The sequence below is a fragment of the Crinia signifera genome, chromosome 4 (genome assembly GCF_055691185.1).
Source record: "Crinia signifera chromosome 4, ASM5569118v1, whole genome shotgun sequence".
Classification (NCBI taxonomy): Eukaryota; Metazoa; Chordata; class Amphibia; order Anura; family Myobatrachidae; genus Crinia; species Crinia signifera.
Window position 1 is genome coordinate 34,541,796 of NC_139220.1, and position 22,435 is coordinate 34,564,230.

The 22,435-nt window shown below is 47.4% G+C and overlaps 1 protein-coding gene across 3 annotated transcripts in view; it reads right to left on the reverse strand.

Annotated features, from left to right (window-relative positions):
• The window catches only part of CAMK2A (calcium/calmodulin dependent protein kinase II alpha), a 175,115-nt gene that overhangs the window by 115,734 nt on the left and 36,946 nt on the right, over positions 1-22,435 (reverse strand). For all 3 annotated transcript variants that reach the window (XM_083181521.1, XM_083181522.1, XM_083181523.1), the window contains exon 2: positions 12,543-12,637. In XM_083181521.1, the coding sequence (XP_083037647.1) occupies positions 12,543-12,637 (95 nt within the window). The remainder of the gene's footprint in view (positions 1-12,542; positions 12,638-22,435) is intronic.

The window sequence follows — 22,435 nt, forward strand, 5'->3', positions numbered from 1 at the left end:
AGAAATGCACTTACATATACATATTACTCTCCTGATGAAGTCCAGCCCAAAATAAAGGGGCGTTAGCGATGAAACGCGTAGAGAGGCCTCTACCTCATCACTTAGAACACCTCATTTTTATTCATACTTTGCACATGCACTGGGATGATACATTGAGGACTGGCTTGGACACCGATTAGAAGAAGGTCCATTCTGACACCATCTGGGGAGATCCTGGTAACCAACATAGTCCTCAAAGGGTCACCAAATAGTCTTGATGAGCACAATCAATTTATACCACATGGTATGCCTATTAAGCACTAGCCACGGTGATTTCACCTACTTATTACACTAGAGAGCAATGTTTATTATTTTTTAGTATCTTACGTCTTGAGACGATACAACAACGTCCCACAAGGAGAACAATACGCGGCCACCTGTCATTCAGAACTGTGTTTTAAGGAAAAAGAGTATCCCCTTCTTAAAGACAGTTTGACTGACGTTTCAGACCAACCGGGGCAGAAGCGCATGACGGCAGTGGCGGATTTAGGGGGGGGGGCACCTGGGCACGTGTCATGTGGACCAGGGCTTTCCAACGAGCCCAGCCCCGTGTCTCTAGCCCCCCCAGGGACCGGAGATATCGCCTGGCAAAGCTGTAACGTTTTTTCCCCATAGGATAATATGGGACCGGTCAATTCCGACCCCCACCCGGTTCCGACGGCTGCCAGTTCCCCCCCTGGCATCACCGAAGCTTGTGGTTGATCTCATTCAATTCCAAATCGCTGGGCCTTCAATATGTGTAGAAGTTGTATAAGGTGTGGTACACTACACTCAAGGACACGCCCCCTGTTGAGTGGCCACACTCCCTGTTCCGGAGCGCGCCTTCGGCGCGCGCACAACTACATCCTTCACTTTTGTCGCCATGGTGGGTCTGTGTACTTTAAATGCCAGGGCCTATTTTTAATCCCATTCCCACCCTCTCTCTGCCGCTCTCTTAGCATGTACACTGGCACCACTAACACTGGCCCTCCCCCACCTAAACCCTCTTTTATCATGGTGCCCACCCTGTCATTTTATCGTGGATCAGCCGCCCCTGCATGACGGTACCCCTTTCTACACACACACACACACACACACACACACATATATATATATATATATAAAATGATTTGACCACAGCATCATCTCATCCACTTTTCCCACTCAAATTATTTTCCAAACGTTGACCATTATGGAAACCGCATAACTAAAAGTCTTAACCAATGAGAATATGATATCCTGGCTGCCTGTCTGGCAATACTCTCTGAGTCTACATTGATGCGTAGAGTTAATAAAGATAAGATCCAAATAATACACTGGGTCGGAAGATCTAAAGCTAATTAGCATGCACAGACTAAAGCATGAATTAATGACGGAGTGTAATTGTACATGAGATGACATTACAGAGAACATTGCGCTCGCTGCATTTTCATGACCCATGAAATAGAAAACAAGAGACAATGCAGCGGACGGAACGGCGGCCCCGGCTTTAGCTAGAATTACATTTATTTGGCTCGCATTACAAAATACTGGGAAGAGAAACATTATTTGGCAAGATTGTATCCTTTTTCGGGAAGCCCAAGGGCAGGATCACTGCGAGGCGTAACTTACAGCTGGCGTAAGTGCACAATACACAATACTCAGCATGGTAGTTGCTAAATCCAAGTGAGCTAAAGGACCTTTCACACCCAGGGGGAGGAGCAAGGCCAGGGGCGTTGCAGCTTCACTGTCCACACCACCACTGTTTGACTTTAGTAACCAGGTGGGGAGTAAAGCGGAGCGAGCCACCGTATTTATTTATTTATAAACAGTTTCTTAATTAGCGCACACATATTCCGCAGCGCTTTACAGAGAATATTTGAATACTCACATCAGTCCCTGCACCAGTGGAGCTTACAATCTATATTCCCACATGTACATGCACACACACAGACATTCTAGGGTTAATTTTTGTTGGGAGCCTACTAGTGTATTTTTGGATTGTGGGAGGAAACCGGAGTACCCTTAGGAAACCCACGCAAGTACGGGGAGAATATACAAACTCCGCACAGATAGGGCCATGGTGGGAATCGAACCCATGACGCCAGTGCTATGAGGCAGTAATGCTGACCATTACACCATCCATACTGCCATGCGTTTGGTGTCATGAACCGGCATACAGCACTGTTACCTCTCTCACGCTGGAGCACTCCAGTTCACCTGCTTCCTAGTGTCCCTGTTGCTTAGGTGCTGAGCATGGCCACGCCCCCCTTGATACGCTCCACCAATGACTGCAAACCCTCTGGTACAAAGATCAGCTATTCCCAGCTAGCCTTGCCTTGGACTACAAGTCGCTACCAGCAACAAGTATCCTGGCTCTGTCTCAGTTCAGTTCCCTTGTTCTGACACAGTTACCTGTTCCTGCTCGTCTCCCTGTGTGATTCCTCCAGTCAATAATCTCCTGCTGGTTTTTTCCAAGTTCCTGATTCTCTGCTCCAGTTACCCTCCGTGGAACTACTGCTCCCAGCAACCAGACTCCAGGTTCTAAGCTGCAGTACAAGCTGCCATTTCCAAGTGCAGCAGAGACTTCCAGCAGGTGTAATCACCAGCAAGCACCTGAGCAACAACCTGAGCTATCCAGCCTGTTAACCCATCTGGTGCTGAAGATTATCAGTGTAAGTCTCCTGCCAAGCAAACCTGGTTTATACTGCTGCAGCATTACTGGCATTTCCTGTGTTGTTTACTGGACTTATACTGCTTGCCTTAGGGCTGTTTCACACAGTACGGTTCCTGCCGCACGGTGAAATCCCGTACGGCCAGGGAGCCGTGCCGCACTCAGCAGTTGTGAATGGACACTATTGTGTCCATTCACACGGGACGGCCACGGCCCGGCCGCACGGCTGCAGCCGGATCCCCCCACTGGAAGGGACGGCTGCCGGGCTGTGGCCATCCCTGCCATTATAAAATTCTGAGTGCGGCGCGGCTCCCTGACCGTACGGGATTTCACCGTGCGGCAGGAACCGTACTGTGTGAAACAGCCCTTACTGTTTGGACTCTCAGCTTCCACGCTGATTATTTCCATTGCTCCTACCATTTGTTTCAATTGCCATATTGCCTGTCTGCATCTTCAATAATAAATACCAGCGCACATGCGCAGAAACTTCATCTCGCCTCCACGACTAATCCTTCCTTCCACCACTGACCCACAAGCACCAACACCGGGAACATCACTAACCCCAGATCTGACATTTGGTACTTAAATCTGATAGGCTTGCCTGGAGAGGTGAAAGTTTGGAGGCTAGTAGAGAGTCTTATTGTGCGTGGAAGGGCATTCCATAGGGTGGGAGCACCTTGACGAAAGTCCTGTAATAGTGAATGGCAGCTAGTAATCCGTGCAGAAGAGATACGCAGATCTTGTGCAGAGCGGAGTGATCGAGTTGAAAGATATTTTGAGATAAGTAAAGAGATATATGTTGGTGTAGAATGGATAATCGTTATATGTGAGATAGGGTCGTATTTTTGGATATGATTTTTAGATGGATGTAACAGGATTTGGAGACATATTGAATGTGGGGAACAAAGGACAGTTAAAAGTCAAGGATGACTCCTAGGCAACGAGCTTGTGGGGTAGGGTAGATTGTCAGGTTTTCAATGGTTATGGAGATAGCAGGATGGTAACTGCTCCTGGCTGGTGGGAATATAATTAATTCAGTTAATTAAAGTTCTTGTGTTCTGATGGTAGCCAGAGGTGGAGGGAACAGAAAAATCTTAAATGTGTTAAAGTCACTTACTGGTGGCATGAGTAGATATGAGAGATTGGAAATATGTTTGTTTGGCAGTGTCAAAAGTATTGCAGTAGGAGTGGTAGTCTTATATGTGAGGAAATCACTCAGATTATGAGATTTACCCCATTGGCATTCTACTTAACGTGACTGAATTTGTGGTTGTCTTGTTGTTTTGGAGTGCTGCAGCTGGCATCTAAGCCTGCGTGGGGTGTAATAGGAAGCTGGAGCCACTTCATCAAGGGCTGTTTCAAGAGTCTGGTACAGGCGAGAAGCAGCAGAGTCAGGAGAGACAAATGTAAAAAATGGTGAGAGCTGTAGTTGGAGAAAGGTGGAAAGTTGTGGAACATTAATAGCATTAGGTTAGAGAAGGCTTGCATGATTTCAGTGTCTGTAAGCTTGGGGTAATGGAGGAGAGTCAGAGGGTAATGAGATTGTGAGAGAGGGAAGTAAGTAAAATCAGAGACTGAGCACAGCCTGGTGAAAACAAGGTCAAGGTAGTGGCCTTCCTCACGAGTAGAGGAGTCAGACCACTGGGAGAGGCCGAGAGAGGAGGTTAGAGAGAGTTTGGAAACATGCGGGGAATGTGACTGTCAATAGCAATATTAAAGTCACCCAGGATGATGGTGGAGATTTCAGAGGATAAGAAGTGCAGGAGCCAAGCAGAGAAATCTTCCATAAATTGAGGTTTGGGAAGCCCAGGTGGGCGATAGATATCAGCAACACGCAGAGAGAAAGGGGAAAAAATCCTAATAGAGTGAACTTCAAATGATGTGAATGTGAGTGAAGGAACTGGTGGTAGGTGAAGGATTGTGACAGTAATATACCTAACCCTCCTCCTTTACAGTTACCAAGCCTGGAGGTATGAGTGAAGTGGAAACAGGGACGGATTGGCTACAAAAACCGTCCCGGGAAAAATTAATCAAGCAGCCCACGGGGGGGGGGGGGTGTCACGGTAATGAGCCGGTGGGGGGGGGGACACGCGGTAACGAGCAGGTTGGGGGGGTGGCGCGCGTCACTTACCAAGCTGGTGACACGCCGCTTGAGGCCACGCACGCCCATCGCCACCCATGCTGAAGCCGCTCAGTTCCAGGTGCCGTCACCCAAAAGCAAACACCGTCGCACTGGGCAGTTGGTGGCTGCGTCCATGGGCACTAACCACTGTGGTAGCACAGTCCGAGGCCCGCGGCCCAGCCAGGGGAAAGTGGCGGCCCAGACAGGGAAAAGGACGCCAAATCAGTACCGGCCCACTGGGAAATGGCCCGGTCTCCCGGTGGGCCAATCCGCCCCTGCGTGGAAACCATGTGACAGTACTGCAGGTTAGGCCGTGACTGATTGTGTGAGCCAGGTTTCTGTAATAGCCAACAGGTTGAAGTTATGAGTGATGAAGAGGTCGTGGATGAATGTTAATTTGTTGCAAACAGACCTGGGTCCCTTCTTCTTGTCGACCTAACTGCTGTAGACCTAATGATCCATACCCGTCAGGTGACAGGTCCTTTAGCCCACTTGGATTTAGACCTAACTGTCTGAGCACCTGCTCAGACGCTGCCTGTCTGTTCTTGAACTCGGCATGCAATGTGTCGTTGTCAGAGGTCACGCTGCACAAGCCCCACTGCCGCTCCCTTCTGCATCATTGTCTTTAGGCAGCACCCACGCACCGCTGCCTCCTGCCCTGCTCCCGACCACACTGCCTGCCTATGTAAGTAAATGCGCATGGCGGCTAATCTGGGGGGCTGGGGCGGTTTTCCTTAATTAGGGAGGCAGATTCCAGGATTGAGCATTTTTCAAATGCCCGGGGTTGGAATCTCTACTCCCAGTAGTGTATGGACTCCTTATGGGTCATTAGAGGGGAGGTAGCACAGTGAATTTAAAAGTCCAGTAGATGGAGGGTAATGGTGTTACATCATATAAATTCAGAGTAATATACTTAGTATATAGTACATAGTATACATTATGACAACACGCACAGTAACGTAAATGTTTATACAACTCCCATTAAGCACCTTGAAGCCTGAAGCTACAAGTCTCAGGACTTTTCCTGTAGACCCATATCAACGGTTTTAATGGACTTGAATTTAAGGCATTTGTAGGAAAATAAATCTTATAAGAAATAGATAATGGAACAGATGGTATTCCAGATTTTTGTCCATAATTCAAGTCTCATTAGATTGGGAGAATTTCAGGACATCCATTTTTAAATCCCACCTGTGCTAGGTACTTTAACAAATATGTTATTACATGCCGTGCTTGATTAGTAATTCATTCATTTATGCAAAAAGGAAATGAAGAGCATGTTTAGCTGCTTATTTTTCTGGAATAGCCCCAGGTTTTCCAAGTATGTTTCTCCCAACCGCATAGAGTTACCCAAGACGATAATTATAACTGTTATGATGATGATGATGATGATGATGATGATAATAATAATAAAGGTGGCCATACACACGCATATCTGTCTGCAGATCTGTCTGGTTGGAACAAACACATGGTTATGGATGAGAGCAAATGACAGTTGACCATTTGCTTGGAAATGCTGGAAAACTGACAAACTGTCACTCATCCATAACCATGTTTTTGTTCCAACCAGCCAGATCTAAAGATAAATCTTACTAGTGTATGGGAACCTTTACTGAAGCCTAAGCATAACCTCAGCCCAAACGTAAATGCAGGCTAGCCCTAACCGCAGTCTAACCCTAACCACGGCGCATCCTTAACCACAGCCCAAACCTAACCGCAGTCCAACCCTATTCGCAGCCCAAACCTAAACTAATCGTATCCCAACCGTAACAGCAGCCTAACCTTAACCCCAGCCCATCCCTAACCCCAACCAAACTCTAAGAGCAGCCTAACTCTAACAACAGCCCAACCCTAACAGCAGTCCAACCCTAACCACATCCCAACCCTAACCACAGCCCAACACACCTACCTACAGCCTTACCATAACAGCAGCCTAACTCTAACACAGTCCAACCCTAACCACAGCCCAAGTCTAACAGTAGCCCAACCCTAACAGCAGTCCAACCCTAACCACATCCCAATCCTAACCACATCCCAACTCTAACCACAGCCTTACCCTTACCACAGCCCAACCCTAACCACAGCCCACCCCTAACAGTAGCCTAACTCTAATGCAACCCAACCAAAACCACAGCCCAACGCTAACAGCAGCCCAAACCTACCTACAGCCAACATAACATCAGCCTAACCCTAACCTCAGCCAAACCCTAACCACAGCCTTACCCTAACCACAGCCCAACCCTAAAAGCAGCCCAGCCTTACCCTAAATCTGTAATGTTCAGATGCTGCATGTGAATTTTAGTAATTTCCGGCGATATGTGATAAGGAATTACATTTATGGGTTCCAACTGCACAATATTGCTAAATATGCCACTACAACAATACTGAAAGTGAAACTCACATTGTGTTTTGGATTGAGACTCAGGAAACCAAGCAACGATTATGCAATGATGGATGAAGAAGCAGCGAGTAACAGCAAATCAATAGTGCGATGAGTCAATGTTTACAGCGACGAGATTTTCTCCTTCAGAGTTTGTACATTCAGCCATGGTTCTCTGTGAATAACAATGTGTGCGGTGGGATTGTGTACCGCCACACCACACAGTACACAGTATTGCACGAGCTGAAGTATGGGCGCGCACCGGAAACCTATCCACAAATCCCAAACGCCACTTACACCTCATTCATTAGAATTTATAGAGATAAACAATTATAATGTCAAAATATTGTGTTCATTTATAAAGGACCACACAAGATCATTTAAACTAGAAGTAGAAAAAACAGAATATAAATCACATTTAAGAGAAAGCCCAGAGGGCATTCTAAAGAAACCATGGAAGAAGTGCACCAATATAAGAGGTCCCCAATACGCCACTGGCACGAACGCCCCCCCTCGCATGCCGATTTCCCAATGCGGGGGCAAAATCGTTTGATGGCCGACGACCATCGAATCTTTTGCTAGCGCTCGCAGACCTAAGACACCTCATTGGTGTCTTAGATCTGCGGGTCCATGTACTGGAAGTGGGCGGGCACCTTGGGTTAGCATGGGAATGGCAAGCGTTTTTCATGGGGACGCACTGGGCGTTCCCATGAGCGCTACCCCTTGCCGCCGGTCCCACGCCCCCCCCGCCCGCACTGCTTGGTGCAAATGGGCCGGCGAATAAGAAATTTGCAGCGCCTGCTTGCATAATGCAGCTGTGCATGTGCAAAAATGTTTATGCGCATGCGCAGTCCCTACACATCAATCCCCTGTGCGAACGCGCATGGGAGGGAACAAACTAGGATGAGAGCCAATGGGCCGCTTTGAGCTGAAAGCAGCTCAGTTTTGTCTTTTGAGCTGCTTTCGGGCCAGTGTGTACGGGGCAGCGATGAGTGGTGAGTGCTGATGTGCGCTCCCGCAACATCGCTGGCCCGGCCGCCCATCTGCTGGTAATTACCAGCAGATGAGTGATGGGGTGGACAGCTTTCCATAGCGTCGCTATGCTTTGACTGCACAGTCTATTTTGCTATGTGATACTGAGTTAGCATCGGTATAGGCAGGGGTTAAAGTGAGGGGGAATAGGGTGGAACTGAGTTCCACCACCTCTAATGGTGAGGTGGAACATTTTAACCTCCACATTGGCCTAGCACGGTAGTTCTGACAGAAAAGCATTCTAGTTTGCAAGGAGATCCCAAAAACCGTACCACTGGCCCTGTCTCTGCCTAATGGGGGGGAGGGGAGGGGGGTTAATTGGGTGGCATAGAGAAATGAGTTCCCCCACCTCTGCATGACCACTTTAAGCCTTGGGTATAGGCTGCATGAGATTTTGGCTAACCTATCTAGTTAAATTTGCCTTTTGGAAAAGGGTTAATCCCAACCACCTCAAGCGCTCCGTTCAGTTATATTTGCCTGCCAAAATCGCACCACATGTACACCCCTTAAGATTTGGGTGGGATGTGTAAAAACTGAAATTAAAACTGCAATGTACTGTAAAAATGAAGCAGCCAGTATTTACCCTGCACAGAAACAAAATAAGGCGCCTATTGATTATCATGATTGACATTTACCTTAACTTAACTCTAATTACCCCTAGAAATAAATCACACGGACACCTTCTCCTAAAAATAATCACACGGACTGCATAAGTTAAAAGGTCAACAGTATTTATTAATGGTATGACCCTATTGAAAGGGATGACCAGGAAAAACGCTTGAAGACCAGCTAAGTCACAAAATGTTAGCAATGGCGGTGACTACAACGCCCCAACTTGTAACCAGGGCGATAAACCGCCCCCCCATTGAAATTATTTAAGGCACAGCCCACACTGTGACGGTCTTACCGGCCCTCCTATTGCATGGTGAGGACAGTTCAAGGAAGTGGCCAACGTCGGGGGCAGGACTCACCAGCCGCCATGGTAGAAGGGGGCAATACCGCACAGTGACCACCTGTACCTCAAAATTGACCGCTGGCAAGAGCGCCTTCCCACCATTATTAATACATTTTTGTGAAGGCCGAAAGGCCAGGTGGAAATTGAAAAAAGGCAAGGAGGGAACGTGGAAATCCAGACTCAAAGTGAAAGTGGCATCACCTGACTACCCTTTATATACCCCTGCATAAGCTACCACCCCTTCTACACCTAATTGGCTACAACAACCATCCTGACTTCTATGGGTAAAAACTATTCAACATAACTTTATCGGGACAATCACAAAATTCTTAGGCTCTTAAATGCCATCATGCTTATACAGCCCTCGCTTAATCGAACTCACCCAAATCTAACTCTGCACCTGTTACATCTGCCCCACCTGCAGTGCAGCATGGTGTAGCCCATTTGCTAAATCAGGCCCTATGGGGGTGATTCAGACAGGCTCGTAGTTGAGTGGTGAGTAAGCATCGACTGATTTCTCTCCCGCTCGGCTGCATGCGAGGGGATGTGTATTCGGCTGGTCAAAGATCAGCTTTCTTTCCTCCACTGGGCTCATTGGCATTCGGCCTGCTCCGTTCTATCCTCATATTATCCCAACAGAAATATTCATTATTCCTCTCACACCTGACACCCAGCCCCCCCGCTGACCAGACATGTCACGATCACGCCATTTCTCTTTTCAAAAAATGATTCTTTACACCAACTGTCTTCTGATCACCTTTGATCTGGTTTCCACCTTTTACTGCACATTCCTCAGAGACAGTTGGGAAAAATGACAAAGAGCTCGTTATCTAAGTCTAAAGGGGGAATTGTCTAAACTTCATATACTAGATCTTACCTCTGCTTTCCACAACAGTAACCTTTTATCTGTGTTTATGTCTGTGCAGTGTCATTAATAGGACCCTTCCACACGCATTTTGTTATATGAATCCCCACAAGTTGCGCAGTTGAATATCATATTACCAAAGTAACTCAATGCTGCACTGGCGTTCGGATAGAAGATGCCCCCCACCATGCCTATGATGGTAGATTACTAATTTCTAGCGGATGAATTTTACACTCCAAGGTTTCACCCAGCACTGTTAGTGCACATGCCTGACCTAGGTGGCTGGTTCAAAGAGGGACAATGGGGCAGATGTATTAAGCCTGGTGAAGAGATAAACTGGAGATAAAGTGGAAGGAGATAACGCACCAGCCAATCAACTTCCAACTGCCATATTTCAAACACAGCCGATTGGCTGATGCGTTATCTCCTTCCACATTAACTCCAGTTAACTTTGCCAGGCTTAATACATCTGGCCCATTATGTGCAACACCACTGCATCTTTGTATGCAGTGGCGGTGTAAAAATATATAACAGCCTCCTGTGACTTTTCTGATTCCCTGCGACATCCAAAGATGCAGTATCAGATAACCGTCAAGGCCATTGGTCACTGTATTGGCCTAAAGTTACTCAGAATGGCCGCCACCATTTCCGCTCCTGTGGCCAGTAAATCTGCATTGGAAGATGCAGTCACACCCACAAAACTAAGGCGGCTTGTCTCCGCTTTGTGAAACCGCCCATTTCTACTCCCCAGTCCAGCACATCACAGCACATATATGCATGGCAGCCCCAGTGCATGCATAGTCCTGGAAACATTAGACCAATGCAGAACTTTGTAAGCCCCTAAGTTCAGGCATGCGTGCTGCCTAAATGGACGCAAGGCATATAGAAGGAGGGACCGGTCACATTCTTCTTTGCAACCTGGACCTCTTTCCCTTAAGGAAGAGTAAGAATCTGGGAACAAACGCCATCTGAAGATGATGGCTACAGCTGATTTTAATATTCAAACTCCCTATCTTGTTTCTGTTCTGGATCTATATGGTAGCAGGAAGCCGCCCTTAGCCGGGAAAGCAGGTTCAGAGAAAACCGACTATAATATTGATTAATTAATATCACTCCATATAGGAATCGCCTGAAAGTTCTAATTTTTTTGGTGTGTTAATCTAATGACAGGTCGTGAGAGGGAAGTAGCTCTATTAAGCGAATGTGAATGTTACTAATTTAATGTCGGGGCTGGATGTTATGAGGATGGAGAACGGTGAGGATGCCATTACTGGAGTCAGAAATCCCAACAGCAATCATCCACAATGTAAGTATTTGGGGAGCGGTAGTGCTAGGCCAGGGGGTGGGAGGGGTGACATTAAGGTACTAGGGGGACTTAGAGTTAGGCCGCAGGGGGGAGGGAGATAGTGTCACCCCACCTAATGCATTGTAGTGCACAGATAGAAAAGCTGGGAGCACTGGCGCAACTAGGGCTCCGCAGACCAAGCAGTGGCAGGGGGGAGCAGGCTCCATAGGGGCACAGGGTCCAGAGCCGGAGGATGGATACAGGGGGAGGCGAGGTGGTACATGAGCAGCGTGAAGCGCCCAGGGGCTGTCGATGCAGTGGCGGAGCGGGCAGTCTGCAGTGTCCGGGAAGCGCTGAGTGAGCGGAGACTGTGGACAGCAGTGGCAGAATTAGAAAATTCAAAAGATAGGCCAGCCGCTGATTGGCTGACTGTGCTCTCTCTCTTAGCCAATCATCGGCCTATATTTTGAATTTTCAAATTCTGCCACCACTGTCCACAGTGTCCGCTCACTCAGTGCTTCCCGGACACTGCGGACTGTCCGCTCCGCCACTGCACCCATAGCCCCCGGGCACTTTACACTGCCCTGACTCCACGCCGCCCAGGTACCACCTGCCTCCCTCTGTATCCATCCCGCACTGCCCGGGGGGTGCCAGAGACTGTTTTGCTTGGGAAGGGGGGGATGATAATTTTCTAGTTACGCCGCTGGCCTCTGCATTTATCCCCTTTATCGAAGAACTGCAAATCAGCTCCCGCATGCAGTGCACCTGGAATTAATGCGGCCCTTTTGTCCGCCAACAATTAACTGCAAATAAAAACATCAAATGCATAACTGCACTTCAGTTATTTGTTCCATCAGTTATACAAATTACATGTAAGCTAATCACCGCTCAAAACCGGCCTCCGAGAAATGAGATTGTTTTTTGAGTTAATTATTTACGGCTTGCAGTTCCCCCCTGTGCGCCGTGCTGGAGGGTATCTGCCACTGTACAAATAAATAACAAGACTTAATACAGTAGTTGTGCTGTCTGTGTTCTGTGCTCACGTCCCCCTTGTCTATCACTTACTCCTTATCTCCTCTATCACCCTGACACATATGTCTTCTCCCGTCCAGTACTCTGCGTTTTTTAATTTGCTTTACACCGATAGGATCTTGATTTATTCCGCGTGGAGTTGTGACCTTATCTGTCGCTGACAGTCAGGGAGAAATGAAAGGTTGCCACCCTGCACTCACCTCGAGCTGAAAGCTTCTTGGTGTTAATGATTTTTGCTGCATACTCCTGGCCGGATAAAACTTTCACGCATCTGCGGACGATGGAGAACGCTCCCCTAGGAATAAAGGAGATAGAATGGTCATTTCATTTCTTTAGTCATTAGCGTGAAGCAATACTGCACAGTAGCAATCATGATTACAGATGGTACCTGGAGTTAAGCAACTGTAACTCTATAAAAGATAGTGTTCATTTTTGCACCCTGCTCCTTGTAAAATCCTTGCAGTTCCTCCTTCCTGTCTGTGGTGTCACTCTCTGCTGTGGTGTTTCTAGTACCACTTTTATACCAAAACTGCCAGGTTGCACCCGGGTTTTTGGACCCGGATGCGACCCACCAGTTGGTCCCTTTTACACCGGCATCCCCCGGCACTATGCCGGGTGGGCGACGCCAGTGAATTTGGGCCCTGAGCCGGTGTTTGACATCATCTCCAAGCGCCGGGAAACCCGCCGACCATCACCCTCGCAACGCCGTCCGACGCGCTGAGGGCAAGCCCAGCAGCGAGGTAAGCTGCTGGGCTGCCCCCAGCCTCCGTGCACCCCAAGCCTGAGGTGAATGGATGCCGCACACAGGCATCCATTCACCTCCTCCCAGCCTCCACTGCTGTCTGCATAGTTCCGCAGACAGCAGCGGAGGCTGTACGCAGCCCCTGCCCAACCTCCGGACTGACCTCAGGGCGCTGCAGTCCAGAGGCTGGAACTCCTTAATTGGTGGAAATGGGTCCAAGGGTCGGATGACCCGGGTTACCCATTTACACGGCCTTGACTCCGTGGAAGCCCGGTGTCCGACCTAGAACATTTGCCAGGTCAGACACCGGGTAACAGGACCCGGGTAATTTTTTTCCCCCCTTTTACACCAAGCCTGGAGCGGCAATATCCCGGGTTGTGGCTCTGGTGTAAAAGGGGTATAGGACAGTCTGGTTTGTATCTCAGCATTGAAATACAAACCAGACTGTTATTGAAGTACCACTGCAAAAAGCACCCCAGACAGAAAGGAGGAACTACAAGGATTTTACAAGCAGCAGGGTGCTAGAATGAACACTTAAAGAAATGACGTGTAAATAGTACATGTTCTATTGACTCATTAGCAGTCCTCCGCAGAGCTGAGCGAATGCCGGCCGCAATTGGACTTGCGTTACATATAAGAAAATAAATATGGGGTTTCACAGTATAATGAACATCAGTATACATCAGTTGGTACTTGAAAATAATATTGGTAATACTAGTGGAAGAAGAGGAAGAAGTCTCCTGTTGCAGTGAAGATGAACCTCGTTGTGTCACTTTGTGGTTTTGCCCAAGCAGCAATCTACTGGGAGCTACTCGCCCTGCCCTCAGACATCAGTGTTCTACCCCGCAATGACACAGGTGGAGGAAGCAGCGGCTTTAATCCTACAGGCGTTAGCGGGAACCCCGGAGACAGTACACCGCCAGCGGCCAGACACAGAGGGACATGATTCTTGCCCGCACACTACCTCCTCCGCTACTCTTTTACATAAGGACACACATACTGTTCACTTCCACTCCACTCATAGGTAAATGAAAAGCTTAATCAAGGTATACGGGAAAGTAAAAAGGTTGGGAACCTCTGGTATACATCTAGCCAACCTCACCGGCACTTGGGATGCCAGTGGCCAAGGGATTAACAGCTGCAACCGGATGGGCAGGATCCCAACGTACGTATCCCCTCCACCCAGTAATCCTCCCTTCTTAGTGTCTAACCCACTCCCCCTGCAGGCTAACCCTCCTTTGAGTGCCTAATCATACCCCTCTGCAGTATAACCTTTACCCTCCACTGCATAATTGCAAACAGGATGCTGACAGTCAGGGTTCCAGCGCTGGCACTGTAAGCGATGTCGGGATTGCGGCGCCAGTATTGGGATTACAGTATCAGCATAGCGACTAAAAATACTACATCAAGTGCCATGCGACTGTGGTTGTCATGATTGTCACATGACCATGTGCAGGATGATAAATCATTAATTGCAGCCTAAAAAAAAAACAGGTTAAGGAGAATTGGTATATAACAACCTTTTATTTATAGCCAGCCTTCTTATGTAAAAGATATAGGCGTGATGTACTAAGCATTTGCTTTACATCCCGCCACAATTCGCATTGATACTAATCCCATATGTACTAACATATGCAATTAGTATCACAAAGGGCAGCACCTCCCTGATCCCGGAAGGGGGATATTTCGGTGCTAGGGAGGCGGGGGTCACTGGTCCAGGCAGCACAGCAGGAGGGTGCCCGGACATCCGTTGTGAGGGGGAAGGGAGGCGGTCAGTGTAGGGCGACAGGTGTCAGTGCGGGGCGGCAGGGGATGCAAAAAGAAGCCCACAGGCTAGCTAGAGCTGGCGTAACCCCCCTACGACGAAGCCCCAGCTGTGAGGTTTTAGTGCAGCCCGCCCAAAAACAACAACTGAATTTTTAAGAAATTTCTGCTTTAAAAACAAGAGTAGTACATATGAAACCAGCTTCCAATGCTACACAACACCTCCCTAGTTTCCCAGCACACCAGTCATACTAGAGGGAGAGATGGCTCCAGGCAAGAACTAAATTAGGAAGCACAGATTTGTGTGATAGATTGACTAATGAAATTACAATTCTTGTAACCAAATTCATATCGTTCACATTTTTTACATTTTGCTCAACTCTGACATGCTGCAGTGAAGGGAAATTTAATTTTAATTGGATACAGGTGTCACCTCACTGTATTGTCACTGCCAATGCACTTTTGTTCGTCGGGAGGCTTGCCACCTAGCAACAGCTGGTGGGTTATGGTGTAAGCCTCCCGACATACGCTGGAATGGTATAGTGAAAAGAAAAATTTCACTTACCTTACCACAGCCAGGGGAGTAGGGAGCTTAGCTGCTGATGCATGACATGTGCACAAACAGTGCACATATACTGCAGGTCATGCAGATGCACTCTAGTCACATGCACCTGCTGTATATAAGGCTAAGCCCCACCCCCTGAGGTCAGATTTTACCTCAGCGCTGAAGGAAGGAGGAAGCTGTGTCTGTGTCTGCTACAGACAGACTAATAAAATCCCCATCCTTCAGCAAAACAGACGGCCCTCCAAACATTACATGGCTGTGGCTGCTTATACCTCCTCTTCCTCACAGAATGAGGTATTATTTAAGAGGAGAAAATTATTTAACCCTGTCAGGTCGGAAGACAGCAGGGAAGTTTCTGTGGAGAAAGGAGAGCCCAGTCAGGCAGAGGGCGGTATTCAATGTCCTGAATCGTTGGTCACAGTGATTCAGATTTAACATTCGCCTGCCAATCGCCGTTTTTTTGCTGTGAATCGCCATGCATGGGGATTCGTGGGGAGTCGCCGAGTCACCCTATTCAACGTGGCTGAGAATCGCCGCCCCTAACGGCGATTCTCAGCCAAACCGGCGTTTCCCTATACAGCCTCATTAATGTAGTCAGTTGGTTAAAAAATTGCAGAAAAATGCCAGAAAAATGCAAATTACCCTGGACAAACGCTTCCCATACAGCAGACGGCAAACGCTGGGTAATCTGCTCAATGGCCAAACGAAGGAGTGAGGTGGGGAGGAGAATCATGGGTAAGTGAGGTGCACCATGGGTAAGAGCAGTGCTTTGTGGGTGAAAAAAAAAATACCTGAAAAAATTTAATATATATTTGTATAGCACTTCTACGACCGTGACATCACACAAGGGCAGCAAATAATAATACATTAGACTTGCATAGTTAAATAGAACCCTTAAAACCAATTATTTCACATGTTCCTAAAAAAGTTCACCAGAAAAAGATGACGAGGGACACTCGGTGAGGAACGGCGATATGAAACAAGAAAAAGGAATCGCCACCTTCTCATTGAATACACTTTTGGCGATTCCCCTCAACTACCGTCGATTCCCCATGAAAAATCCTAGAGACAAAAAACGGCGATTTGTAGAGAATAACATTTGGCGATTGGTGCTTCATTCACCGGTCGTCATCGGCGATTACAGCTCATTGAATAGGGTGATTCGCATTTGGAGCTCCAAAAATCACCGTCAGACACGAAACAAACACAGAATCGCCATAAAACTTGGCGATTCTGGCTCATTGAATACCGCCCAGAGTCTCCTCCTCCCCCTGCCTATTCTCACAGTGTTGTGGAAAGGCAAAAAAAGAAACAAACAAACAAACAAACAGTTCATGTTTCTTCAAGAGATGCCTGTTCAGGCAATAACATCTCTTTACCAGGTATTGCCTGCAGTAGGAATACCTGAGAGGTCTGTAAAAGGAGAAAGGAGAGCCCAGACAGGCAGAGTCTCCTCCTCCCCTTACCTATTCTACCAGGTATTGCCTGCAGTAGGAATACCTGAGAGGTCTGTAACAGACCACCCTCTCTTGCCCATTGGTGGCACATTTTCCTGCCTGTCACTGGCAGTATGCTCAACAACAAGCTCATAACAGGGACTAGTGCTCAGAAAAGGGACTAGTCACCACAGTACACAGTCCCCAGCTAACTCACAGGGAGTGGCTTGGGAGTTGGAGGATGTAACAAGATCCAGTGAATCCTCTCACAGGGGTGAATATAGTGATTTGCAAATGACCTGAGTGGCATTGGCAAGTGAAATGCCCCATTTATGCTATACACAGCACACTCTGCCCTGAACAAGTGCTTGAGGTGTAGTAATTCACCCAGCTGGCTTTTGCAGTCCCTCATTAAGGAGGACAGATTGTTCTCTGTAACACCTGGGCATTCCTGAAATCCCTGCCCTTTTTACCCTAGAGATTGACTCTGCTTTCTCAGCACAAGTGGGGGAAAAAGTGCTGCAAAAAATAAATAAATAAAAATAAATAAAGTTTAAAGTAACTGACACTGTGGGCCAGTATTATTTGCCCTGGATAAGGCAGAGTAAGAAGGGTTCCAGCGAACTCCCTAGATTCGCTGTTTCCAAATGGCCCTATTGAAAGCTGTTAATAGAGCTACCCTGATAATTGGCCAGGCCTTTAATTCTATTTCAAATGCCTGCAGAACTGCCAGCAAGCAAGTGCAGATCTCAGTAATGTAGCTCCTGCATCAGTGGATGTCCCAAACCTAATTTTGATCTTTCAGTCCTGACTTCATACACAAGGTTAAGTTCTGCTAAAGTCCCCAGCCCTTCAAGGGGCCTGTTTGCTAGGAGGGTCATTCTGTTAGAGCCAGCAGTTTGAACCTAGAGCAATGTGACAGCCACAGAGTCCTCAGAGGAGGCTTCTCCCAGACACAGGTCACGAGAGGTGAAGTGAATATCATCCTAATAAAGACAGAGGATTCCTCCCTGTCTTTCCAGAGCATTGGCCTCCTGTAGGCGGACTACAATGTACAGGTGGGAGGAGGGGCATATTCACCTTGTTCCTTTTCCTAACCAGATATGCTCCCATCCAGGGAACACTAGTTCTGGATGCTGGATAAATAATGTCCCTGGCCCTTTAACAGGGCTAGATCGAGTTGGCAGACAATTGCAAATAGGTTGGGTCAGCTACCATTTCCCTGTAAGGAAACAGGACCTTTCATATAGGCCAGTACTGAATATATATGAAACCTTGGTCTTTCCATATGGAGGGTTTAGCAGATATACCCTTTAGGCTGGTCCAAGCTAAACATTGTAGCTAAACAGACCCGAAGGAGGCATTTAACATGATACTGGAACATCCAAATCATAGGAGGCTGCTAAGTTCCCTGTGGAGAGACGTTCCATGCAACTGGACTGTAATGGATTTCGGACTGTCCAATGCCCCTTACATACTCATATGCATCATGAAGGCAGCAATTACACACCTCAGACAGTAAAGGGTTTGCTGTTATTATCTACCTAGGTAATCTCCTGGTAGTGCATGCAGAACAATTGTCCCCCTTTTCTCCCAGGTATCTTATCCTGTCGCTCCTCTGGCATCTAGGTTTTCATAAGAACCTTGAGAAATTTGTATTAGTACCTTCCCAATCTGTTGTCTTTCTGGGGTCTTTGATAGATTCCTCTTCTTTATCAAAAGCGGTTCCCTCAGACAATTGGAACGCCATACAAGTCTGTTTCTCAGGTGCTCAGTTTTCACTGAGAGACTTGGCTAGGCTGATAAGGAAAATTAGAGCCTCAGATCCTGGGTTTTCTCCACGTACCTCTCATAAACCTAACCTGGACCCTTTATCTCCCACAAGCTACCGCCCTATCTCTCTTCTCCCATTTGCTTCTAAAATACTAGAACGGCTGGTTTACAGGCGTCTCACAAGCTACCTGTCTGACCACTCCATCCTAGATCCCCTTCAATCTGGCTTTCGCCCACTTCACTCCACTGAGACTGCCCTAGTGAAAGTCACCAATGACCTGCTGTCAGCCAAATCCAAGGGTCACTTCTCCCTGCTTATCCTTTTGGACCTATCTGCTGCCTTTGACACTGTGGATCACCCTCTCCTCCTCCACACACTCCAAAACATTGGCCTCTCTGGCACAGTCTTCAACTGGTTTTCCTCTTACCTCTTCAACCGTTCCTTCTCAGTCTCTGCCTCTGGCTCTACCTCACCACCTTCTATCCTTCCTGTCGGGGTCCCTCAGGGTTCCGTCCTTGGCCCCATTCTGTTCTCTCTGTACACCTCCTCTCTGGGTGCACTCATTAACTCCTTTGGCTTCCAATATCACCTCTATGCAGATGACACCCAAATCTACCTCTCCTCTCCTGATCTGTCCCCCACTGTTTTCTCTCAAGTTTCCAACTGCCTCGCTGCCATCTCTACCTGGATGTCTGAGCGATTTCTGAAGCTGAATATGGACAAAACCGAACTTATTATCTTTCCCCCACCCAGAGCTATGCCCCCTTCTAATATCTCTATCACTGTTAACAACACCATCATCTCCCCTGTTCCCCAACTCCGCTGCCTGGGTGTCACACTTGACTCCTCCCTCTCCTTTGCACCCCACATCCAAGCCCTGGCCCATTCTTGCCGGTTCCAGTTACGCAACATTGCTCGCATCAGGCCCTTTCTCTCACAGAGTGCAACTAAGCTGATCATCCACTCATTAGTCATCTCACGGCTTGACTACTGTAATGCTCTTCTCACTGGCCTCGCTCAATCCCAACTAGCTCCTCTCCAATCTGTCCTCAATGCTGCAGCCAGGCTTATCTTCCTCTCCCGCCGTTCTAACTCTGCTACTCCCCTTCAACAAAATCTGCACTGGCTTCCATTCCCCTACAGAATCCTCTTCAAACACCTCACACTCACATACAGGGCCATCTCTAATTCCATTGCTCCATATATCTCTAACCTAATCTCCATTCATACACCCTCCCGCCCTCTACGGTCAGCTGACGACTGTCGTCTCTCCTTCACCCTGATCACTGCTTCCCATGCTAGAGTACAGGACTTTGCCCGTGCTGCACCCCTTCAGTGGAACGCACTCCCTCGCTCCATTAGACTCTCCCCGACCTTGCAAAGCTTCAAACGGGCACTGAAAACTCACCTATTCATCAAAGCGTACCCTTCCACTGCATAAACCAGCTGGTTCTCCGACCCCTTGCCTGTTTCCTGTTTACATCCTGCTATCTAACCACCACCCCCTCGCTTGCACCTCTTGTAATCTGTCTGTCTCCCCTTCCTACTAGATTGTAAGCTCCTCCGAGTAGGGCCCTCTTCCCTCCTGTTGTCAAAGCCCACTTCTCTTCACATTTCACTCACAGCTCTCCTTTACTCCAACACTCAGTGACCATCTTCATACTCATCTCCATCATTGGCCTCAAGCCTCTAGTTGTATGTTGATTGGGTCCTCACTACTTACATTTAAGCTGTAATGTGTATTGAACTGTGGCGCTCTTTATTTGTACTGTATTTTTGTTATTTATTCAATGTTATGCCAAGTTTTTGTCTCCCTGTATTGTTCCTTTGTACGGCGCTGCGAAACACTTGTGGCGCCTTATAAATAAAATTATAATAATAATAATAATAATAATATGCAGACAATTCCAGAACCTCCTATCATCCCTTATTTGACAGGATTAGGACAGACAAAATGATACTATCTCCCATAGTCTACAGGGAGATTCACAGTTGGAAAACATTTCCTATTCCAGATCTCCCCTACCTCCTACTCCAGACATAGTCATCACATCAGATGCATCCCTCATGGGCTGGGGGGCATTCACCCAGTGCAATACAGTAGGAGGGAAGTGGACCGCTTGAGATTCTAAAGCTCATATCAATCTCTTAGAGCTAAGAGCTCCCAGATTGGCTATATCCTCTGTATTTCCCTCAGACCCACGGGATAATTCAGCTCAGCTCTGTCTGGACAACAAAACCACTGTTTATCTACCTCAAAAGAATAAGAGGCACTTGATCTTGCATTCTCTGTCAGCAGGCAATAAATGCCTGGAAGTGGGCAGTACAGCGGTCCATTCTCCTGTTTGCTACATGCATACAAGAAGAGTTAAACAAGATAGCCATTTCCTTATACATAACCAGTCATACTGTGGATTGAGCGACTCTCCAGTTCCTTCGGAGGTGTAGATTTAGATCCCACTGCTGCCATAACACACCAGAGATCTTTCTCAGAATTGCAAAGACCTTGGGTCACCCACAAGTGGATACGTTTGCAACACCATCAAACGTACAAGTTCTGACATTCATATCCAAATTTCGGACTCAAGGGACTCTCCACATGGATGCTATGTCCTTTTTCGTGGGCTGACATTCCACTTTCATATGCCTTTTTCCCTCTGGCTCTGCGGTTGTGGGTCATCCACAAAATCAAAACAGACGTGTCCAAAATACCCAAATATTTCTGGCATACTCTGTCTGGCCCTCCAGAGTTTTGTTCCCTTTATCAACCTTTTTCACAAGGTTCCGGGCTTCCTCTAGGTTCATCTACAGACTGCTTCCAGGGCAGCACAGACCTACTGAAACATCTTCCACATTGTATGTGGATTGCAACATTACTAGGTTGCAGACCATTCCCAACCTCTCTGCCTTTTCCACGCCTTGCCTGTTTTAGGCCTGGAATAAGATCCAGATATCAATCCATAATTGAATTTCTAGCCTTACAGTCCTCTAACCTTCCTTCTTCAGGCCCCCTTTTCCGAGCCTAGCATAACTCTGGACTTCCTTGCCACCACATACGAAACAGGTTTGGCTTATGCCAAGATATGCTCATATGGCTTGACTCTAGCTCTCCTTATCCCAGGCCTCAGAGAATAAGAATACTTAAAGAATTCTTTCTAGCTAGACCACCATGCTATGGCATTCTACCTGGTGGGACATTAATCCCTTTTTGTACTTCTTGGCCACTATACCACCATCTGCAGATATCTTTGGCCTTTCAAAGAAGTTAGCTTCACTGTTAGCCCCTGCCTTTGCAGCCAGAGGGGCTGAGTTTTTCGTCAAACCACATATCTGAACCTGGATGACCCCTACGCCAATGGGTTTCCTTATTATTCTACGGGGACACACAAAAACAAGTTCCATGCACACACCTCTGGTGGAATGTGATCTGGTCAGAGACCAGTCAGATCCAGATCTTTGTATAGTTGATTGCCAATCCACTTACTTACCCCTCACAGTACCTGTAAGGAGAGACATCAAACAAACTTCTCTCTCACATGCCAGAATATTTTTCATCCTGCCAGACCTTTTTATGACCAGGGAGTGTATAGTTTCCACCATACAGAGTTCTGGAATAGACACTACACTTCAGAGGCCATCCCCTTCACTGTGACGCAGTTAATTCAATGGCTGCTAGAGGCTTACCATTTCAGCCTGTATTGCAAGCTGCACATTGGTCATCCGCTTGGACTTTCTTTAGACATTGCTGGAGGCCTTCTGGTTCTCAAAGAATAGCGTTCCTTAGAGCAACCACCAGGTGTGTGGTAGTCTAC